The sequence below is a fragment of the Saimiri boliviensis genome, chromosome 4 (assembly GCF_048565385.1).
Source record: "Saimiri boliviensis isolate mSaiBol1 chromosome 4, mSaiBol1.pri, whole genome shotgun sequence".
Lineage (NCBI taxonomy): Eukaryota > Metazoa > Chordata > Mammalia > Primates > Cebidae > Saimiri > Saimiri boliviensis.
Genome location: NC_133452.1, coordinates 89,591,772 through 89,600,925, shown reverse-complemented (window position 1 = coordinate 89,600,925; position 9,154 = coordinate 89,591,772). Strand labels below are relative to the sequence as shown.

Sequence of the window (9,154 nt, the reverse complement as noted above, 5' to 3'; positions counted from 1 at the left end):
TCTGTACACACACGTTTATATTTACCAAAGAACCTACAGTGAGGTGAAGGGGATCTTTACATCTAATAGGTTCAACCTCTTTGTAGCTGGAAAGAAGCAAAAGCTGGAACAGCTATGATATGCACATATTTTTCCCATGTGGCCTTTCTCTATGCCTTTGTCTCCCCAACACACACAGACATACTCTTCCTGCCCGAAGTTGGCAGTGGAACTCTACCTGCCAGCTGCTGAGGTGCAGTGGAATAAGGCCTGGCCATCAAGATGTACCCACAGAAAACACCAGATCCAGGGAAAACTGCCCTGATTTTCAGGGGATGCAATGTAGTCCTGCAACTCCAGAAGTTCAATCATCTAACAGTTGTATGGGTTTTTTTTTTACTCATGGTTTCTGCGGCCTGGATTAAAAGAAAAAGAAATCAAATCATATCTACTCTGGTTTAGAGCAGCATCTAGGAATTATATAGACCTCTTTGAAACCTAGAGACTCCAAACCTTCTGAAATTGTATTTTGGTTGTTTTTCGTAATATATTTATAGTGTGAGACTCCCTCCTTCCAAAACACCAGGGTACCTTCTGAGAGTAGTTTCCTTGCCACCTAGATAATCCCATCAGGAAATCTCTGCAGAATCTTTTTTTGTTCTATATTGTATCCTCCATTATTAACCCACCTGGTGGTTGTAGTTGACTTTTTTCTTTTTTAGGGGTGGGGTGTTGTTGTTGACTAGAGGGAAGTAAGACTTTTTTATGTTTAAATAACAGAGGCACAAAAAATTATTTTTTCAGAAGTTAATGTGTTCTGGAAAATCTCTTGGCAGCCTCTCTCTTTTTTAAAAAAATTATTATTATTATTATTATTATTATTATTATTATTATTATGTTGGGAGTAGAGGTGGGCCTGTGTCCCAGTGGCCAGAGGATCAGCGCAGATGATGCTGATGTTAACCCAAGGAGTGGTCAGGCACAGCAACTGGCGGTAGGCACCATGCTCCCTGCCAGTAAGTCTAGAGGCAGATATGAATGTGCCATGAATGTATTGTGGTGTGTGTTTGTTTTTGAGATGGAGTTTCACTCTTGTCACCCAGGCTGGAGTGCAGTGGCATGATCTTGGCTCACTGCAACCTCTGCCTCCCCATTTCAAGCGATTCTCCTGCCTCTGCCTCCTCAGTAGCTAAGATTACAGGCGCCAACCATCACACGTGGCTAATTTTTGTAATTTTAGTAGAGATGGGGTTTTGCCATGTTGACTAGCCTGGTCTCGAACTCCTGATCTCAAGAGATTTGCCTGCCTTGGCCTCCCAAAGTGCTGGGATTATAGGCGTAAGCCACCACGCCCAGCCAAATGTATTGTGTTCTAACCCTGCTCCATTCACTTTCGCTGTGTCTGGAGACAACATTTTGACCAGGAAATAAATCATGCTCATGTCATAGACACATTGAATCTCAGCATGGGCCCCAATCTCCACTTTAAGGTCTTGGGGAGATCTGCAACCCTCATTAGCCAACCAGTGGGGTTCCCCAGTAGAGAGAGATTGGCTATAAAAATGCGGAGAGTCAGGCTGGGCACGGTTGCTCCCGCCTGTAATCCCAGCACTTTGGAAGGTTGAGGCGGGTGAATCACCTGAGGTCAGGAGTTTGAGACCAGCCTGAACAACATGGAGAAAACCAATCTCTATTAAAAATACAAAATTAGCCAGGTGTGGTGGCACATGCTGGTAATCCTAGGTACTTGTGAGGCTGAGGCAAGAGAATTGCTTGAACCTGGGAGGCAGAGAATGCGGTGAGCCAAGATCGCACCACTGCACTTCAGCCTGGGCAACAAGAGCAAAACTCCATCTCAAAAATAAAAAAATAAATAAGCTGAGAGTCATTAGTTTGATTGTGTCAAAGCCTGATGGTGAGGCAGCTTTTGATTTCACCTTTTCCTCCAAATGTTTGCTTCTTGTCTGATTGACAGAAGGCCCTAAAACTTATGACTGATAGTCACTGAGCTCTCACGCTGCTTGGCTGTGTAGATAGGCAATACTGAAGTGGGGAATGCAGCTACAGGGCAGTTGTATTACTCACCTGCTGTAGATCCAGCCTTCATGTTTTTCTGACATGTACCAAGTTAACATTGGAGAAAAACTCCAAAAGATATTAATAAAATGAAAATGGCTTTACCAAAAGCAATGAAAGTTCACTGCCAGGGTCTAAATGTTTGTCCTACCAACCCCAAATTCATATGTTGAAACCTAATCCCCGAGGTGATGGTGTTAGGAGGTAAGGCCATTGGGAGGCAATTAGATCATGAGCTCATGAATGAGATTAGAGCCCTTGTAAAAAAGACCCCAGAGAACTAGCTCACCACTTCTACCATATAAGGACACAGCAAGAAGGTACTATCTATGAGCCAGAAAGCTGGCCCTCAGCAGACACTGAACCTGCTGGCACCCTGTGCTTGGACTTCCCAGCCTCCAGAGCTGTAAGAAATTAATTTCTATTGTTTATAAGCCATTCTGTTTATGGTATTTTGTTTTAGCAGCCTGAACAGGCTAAGACGCTCACATGATGTCTGTATTTTATGACTGATTTGAGGGCATCCTGATCTATAATTGACTAAAACTGAATGTGGACTAAATATTAATAATATTCATATCAATGTTAAACTCTGTGAGTTTGCTATTTGTGTTGTGGTTGTTAGACAGCATCCTTGACCTTAGGAGATACATGCTGAAGTACGTAGTTATACAGGTGTAAAGGGTTACAATATCTGCCACTGGCTCTCAAAGAGTTCAGCAAAATGGTAATTGTAATATTGTGAGAGAGAGAAAGTTTGAACAAATATTAACAATGGTAGAATCTATGTGAAGGATATACAGGTGTTTGTTGTACAATTCTTGCAACTTTTCTGTAAATGTGAAAGTTTTCAAAATAAAAAGTTTTAAAAAAGCAAAACACAGCATTTTCTCATTGCAGTCAAACTTTGGATTTAGAACAGTCACATGACAAAAACCATCAACTGGAAAAGGCTCGCCAGAGTGCAGTCAGCACATGTTTTGTGGGCCTGTTTATGCTCAGGATTGTCTTGGAAAGTCCAAAGCACCTGTGGATAGAGGCATGGAGTTAAAGGTTTCTTTCCATTACAAAACTAACAATTCTTAACCACCACACTTGACACTCAATGCTTGGCTATGAAAACTGCCCATGAGACCACCTCAGGACAGAAGACACATCCATCCACTCCAGGAGATACTTTGCCTGCCCTCCTTTATGAAGCCTCTCAAGAGCCTGTTATTCTGGACTCCTCCAGTTTTGTTGTTATTGTTGTTGTTGTTGTTGTTGTTGCTGCTGCTGCTGTTTTCGAGACAGAGTCTTGCTCTGTCACCCAGGCTGGAGTGCAGTAGGGCAATCTAGGCTCACTGCAACCTCCACCTCCCAGGTTCAAGTGATTCTCCTGCCTCAGCCTCCTGAGTAGCTGGGATTACAGGCATGCACCACCACATCTGGCTGATTTTTGTATTTTTAGTAGAGGTAAGGTTTCATCATGTTGGTCAGGCTGGTCTTGAACTCCTGACCTCATGATCCACCCACCTCGGCCTCCCAAAGTGCTGGGATTACAGGCGTGAGCCACTGTGCCTGGCCAACTCCTCCAGTTTTTACACTACTCTTTGATGGTTCTTTAACCCACCAGAAAAGAGTAGATTGTGCATTAAGGGCACTGCCGGCTGCCAGTTGTCAAGCTCCTCAACCTCTTGTATCTCATTCTTCAAACTGTTGGCCTTCTCCTTCACCCAGAAAGGCAGGCTGTGGGAAGAAGACAACACCCTGAGTTGCAGTTTGATGCAAAATTTACAAACACCAACAGCAGATAAGGCAATATATGCTCCAAAAGTAAACAGACCTCCAATTTAGACCAGCTTCAAAATAAAATATGTTAGTTGTTCACCATTTGCCCCTGCCTCAAACCCAGCTCTTGTTAAGCCCTTCTCTGCCAAGAGGCTGACCTCGCAGCTGGTATCACCTGGGCTCCTCTGCACTTCCACATTTTTTTTTTCTTTTTTGAGAGAGTGTCTCGCTCCATAGGCCAGGCTGAAATGCAGTGGTGCGATCTCAGCTACTGCAACCTCCCGCTCCTGGGTCAAAGCAATTCTCCTGCCTCAGCCTCCCAAGTAGCTGAAACTACAGGTGCTTGCCACCACACTTGGCTGATTTCTGTGTTTTTAGTAGAGACAGGGTTTTACCGTGTTGGTCATGCCAGTCTCAAACTTCTGACCTCAGGTGATCCACCTGCCTTGGCCTCCCAAAGTGCTGGGATTACAGGTGTGAGCCACCTCACCTGGCCCAGATTTTTATTTTTGTTTTTTTGAGACAAAGTCTCGCTCTGTTGCCCAGGCTGGAGTGCAATCTCACCTCACTGCAACCTCTACCTCCTGGGTTCAAGTGATTCTCCTGCCTCAGCCTCCCAAGTAGCTGGAACTACAGGCGCATGCCACCACACTCAGCTAATTTTTGTATTTTGGTAGAAATGGGGCTTTACCATGTTGATCAGGCTGTTCTTGAACTCCTGACCTCAGGTGATCCTCCCACCACAGCCTCCAAACTGCTGGGATTACAGGCATGAGCCACTGTGCCTCACCCGTGCTTCCACCTTTGAGCTGGGCTTGGCTAATGGCACTGACAGGAGATCAGAAGGTGGGAAGAGATTAGGGCATTTCTTACCTAGCTCCTCCCCTGATGTCCTATCTCCCCAGGTACCCCCCGTTCTGGCAGTGCCACAGCTCCAGTTGGGCAGCCCTTCTCCCAGGGCTCTAGCGCTTCCTGCTCTGCAAACCATGATCCCTCTTGTTGCTGCTCAGACCCAGGAGTAGTAACGCTTCCCACTGTCGTGAGCCTCTGGGTGCTTCATCCTCCCATGTGGGTTCCCCCAACCCTGCCCACACACCCATAAATAGTCCCTCTCCTTAAGCTGACTTCAGAATCCCAGCTGAGTGTGCTTTCTGTTTCCTGCTGGGACCTTGGCTAATGCAGATACCCAGAGTCTTCCCAGAGCCACTGAGACTTAAAAGGGCATTTCTAGGCTGTATGTGTTACAAGAGGTAGTAGGAAGTGTGACTCCGGGATGAGTCGGAGCAGGGAGATGCAGAATGTTTTCAGCTTTTGGAAGCTAGAATTCTCGCACTTTTGGGGAGAAATATACCATAATTGGCAAAATGTCCTGATATAACTGCTGGGGGTAGGGAAGTCCCTGCAAGAATGAAAAGGAGAGTTGCCACATAGGTGATTGGCCAAAGTCAAGGTTATCACTTAAAGCTGACAAGCCAAATAGTAGAAGCCCCAATAAGAAAGGCAGGACTAAAAGCAATGCATACAGATATTAGCATAAAGAACTATTAGAACAAAAACATAAGCATTTCTAAATATCAGAGGAAAGAATTTTTCAACCTTTGTTAAAGCAATTAGAGAAAACACTGAGTCACAGTAAATATAATATAGTACACATAATAAATGTAACAAGTAATATAACAGAACTGAAATAAAATATATCAGTCAAATCAATAAATCCAAGTGGCCGAATTCACCTGAATTAAAGAAAATATTTTCAAGCTAGCTCACAGAGCAAAATCCAAATCTATACTAAAAGGAAAGTGCTTCAAAAGCAAAAGAACGGGCAAAAGTGTATTAGTCAGATGCAAACAAAATAAAGAATTAGAATCTTAATAACTGGCTAGGTACACTTGAGTACAAAAAGTATTAAATGAGAAAAATAAAGATACTTCTTTTTTCTTGAGATGGAGTTTCGCTCTTGTTGCCCAGGTGGGAGTGCAATGGCACAATCTCAGCTCACCACAACCTCCAGCTCTTAGGTTCAAGTGATTCTCCTATCTCAGCCTCCCGAGTAGCTGGAATTACAGGCATGTGCCACCATGCCTGGCTAATTTTGAATTTTGAATAGAGACAGGGTTTCTCCATGTTGGTCAGGCTGGTCTCAAACTCCCTACCTCAGGTGATCCCCACACCTCAGCCTCCCAAAGTGCTGGGATTACAGCCATAAAGATACTTTTATAATGCAAAAAGACACGATGAACAACAACAATGTTGAAACACTAATATTCAGACAACCTAACTCTCACACTAACTCTCAGTCCAAACTAGGCCAAGTGAACAAAAATAAGGAAATACAGGGATTAAACAACATAACCAATAAAGTCAATCTTCTGGGTATGTAGCTAACTTTCCATCCTGATTAAATAGAATACACTTTATTTTCAGTACATGTGGAAATGTAAAAATACATATTAAGTGACCTAATACAGATGCATTTGTCCTTGGAAGGAAGATATATCACCTGTAATGCCTCATCGAGGACCCAGATCAAATACCACCTCCTCTACAACACGTTCCCAACTTCCCCACATGTCCTCCCTCTATGTACACAGTGTACCACATTTGCTTTCAGTTGTTTTATGAATACTCATCTACTAGTCTCTGCCCCCAATAGACAACGAGCCTTAAAACATGTGTCGTATCTTATTCACCTTTGCGATCCCTGCCTCTATTACCTCACCACCTTCCCATTTCTCCTGTAGATTAAGTGCATAAATGGTATGCAAAGGATATCTGCTAAGTTGAATAAATAATCCATGTAAACATACTGCACATTATAGGGAGCTTTTCAATAAGTAGTCTTACCTCCCTAATTTTCATTCTAATTGTGGCTCTCTCTGTCACTAACTAACTAACCAGAGAAGACTTGGCAACTTTATCTGGTTCTGGTTATCAGGTTTTGTTCTTATTTTAAAGGTGGATTGTTGCATTTGCAGATTTAACATTTTAAATTTCCGAGCACAATAATTATACTATTTAAAGATGTGAATAACTTGATGATGGTAATGGACTAGTACAAAACTGATTCATCAAGTAACTTGGGGGGAAAAACCTACAATTTTTATTCATGGATGATAAATAATAATATTTTTATTCATAGATAATAATTCCAGCCATAATGAAGTAGCAGGGATCAGATTTACTCTCCTGACTTAAACAAGTAGAAAACTGGACAAAATGTATGAAATAACAGTTTTCAGAATGAGACAACAGGCAGTACAGGATTGTGATCCTAAAGAAAAGGAAAACAAAATGAAAAGGAGAGTTCTATAATCACCCAGCTTTTGTCTGGAGGCACATTCGAGACCACAGCGTAGAATGAGCAACCCCACAGAGTATGGCATCCTCTGTAAGTTTGAGGGGCCGAAGATCTGACTTCAAAGAGTCTTGGAGGGCTGGAAGCTGCAGGGCAGAGTTCTGGAGAAGAAGGAACTATACAGAAAAATAAAATGAAGAAACTTACACAGCATTTTCTTTGAGTCTTTGCCTAATATTAAGACACACATGTGTAGGGTAGAACTCTATAAGATCAGACAATAGAGTGACTGGGAACTGAATGGGCTCACGAAGGGCTCACAAAGGCTAAAAATTATTTTATTTTTAAATGATTTTTAAAATCCTACCAACTGAAGTTAAGACTCCTTATCGATCACTCAAGGCATTCAGTAGAGACTCTATAAGGGCAACATCTTACTTAGTAATGAGGTTAAACTATCCCTAAAGACTACATTAGACAGCCCTAACAAAGCTTGAAAACAAGCCTCAAAAGAATCAAATCAAACTGCAAGTGACTTAACTACCTGCTAGAGCAAAGCCTAGCACTCTTTAAAAGAAGACAACAAACTCCAAATACTCAACAATATAAAAGTATAATGTCCAGTATCCAAATAAAAATTACTACACATATCAGGAAGCAGAAAAATGTGACCCATAATCAGGAGAAAAATCAGTCAGTAGAAACACACCCAGAAATGACACAAATAATAGACTTAGCAAACAAAAATCTTTAAACAGCTATTATAACTATGTCCAAGTATTTAAGGAAGACATGAAAATAGGAAAGAAACAACAGATGTAAAAAAGAATCAAATAGAAACCAAAATAAATAATAAAAAATAAAAAAAGAATCAAATAGAATTTCTAAAGATCAAAATACATAATCACTAGATAGGACTAACAGCAAATTAGACACTGCAGGAGAAAATAGAGAATCTAGGAAACAATAAATGCCAAATCCAGCAACGGAAGCCTTTGCCACTTCTGCCATGACTAACTGGTTAGCAGACTTTTTCATCAGGGGACTGTCCCTGAGGAAAGGGTCCAACTCTCCTAATTCTCTTGTTGACCATAGCACAGAAGAATATGCTGATCTACTTCTCTCTCTCCCTTTTTTTTTTTTTTAATTTGAGACAGGATTTTGCTCTGTCACCTAGGCTAGAGTACATAGCACAATCATAGCTCACTGTAGCCTCAAAATCCTAGACTCCAGAAATCCTCCTGCCTCAGCCTCCCAAGTACCTAAGACTACAGTTGCATGCCACTATATCTGGCTAATTAAAAAAAAAATTGTAGCGATAGGATTTCACTATGTTGCTCATGCTGGTCTCCATCTCTTGGCTTTAAGCAGTACCCTGCCTTGGCCTCCCAAAGTGCTGGGATTACAGGTGTGAGTCACTGCACCCAGCCAGTTTTGAACTTCTTTAAAAAAGATACAAACAAACAAACAAAAAAAAACTTAACCTTTCTTTTTAGGAAAACCAGACTAATTGGTATTCTAATGGTTTATACATGTAAAAACATATTTGTATATGAAAGTTAATATACAAAAGCTAAAATAGTTGGGTAGGGTGATTAAATTTAGGCAATTGCTATTATTTGGAATATTCTAGAATAGTGTTTATTAAAAATGTAAAGTATAGACATGAGAAGCCCTAATCGTGTACCATAAGTGACAATGCAACAACAACAAAAAGACATCAAACATCTCAAGTTTGGAATAAAAGGCCTTTATTCCCACTGAGCTACAGAGTTGGTCAGACCCTGGGACACATGCCCACTCATATGAGACTGTTTTGTATTAGAAAGCAAAAAAAGAAAGAAAGAAAGAAAAGAAAATACCTCTTTACAGGTCAGAAACCTACTTAGGTAAATAAGTGAGGTTCAGAATGGAGTGAAGCAAAAGTGTGGAATTAGAGGAGTGATACTTCCCTCAAACCCAGAAGTGCTCTGTTGGCTTTCTTTCTGCCTCTTGAAACTCTAAGCATTCTCCCCAGTTGCAATCATTTAATTA

At 41.5% G+C, this 9,154-nt stretch overlaps 1 protein-coding gene across 3 annotated transcripts in view; it reads right to left on the bottom strand.

Moving 5' to 3' along the window:
* Positions 1-9,154, bottom strand: part of SPATS1 (spermatogenesis associated serine rich 1) — a 34,278-nt gene continuing 25,124 nt past the window's right edge. For 2 of the 3 annotated variants that reach the window (XM_074397856.1, XM_074397857.1), the window contains exon 8: positions 1-3,783. In XM_074397856.1, coding sequence (XP_074253957.1) covers positions 3,636-3,783 — 148 coding nt within the window. In that variant the 3' untranslated portion in view covers positions 1-3,635. The remainder of the gene's footprint in view (positions 3,784-9,154) is intronic. The other variant, XM_003923067.3, reaches the window with a different exon arrangement.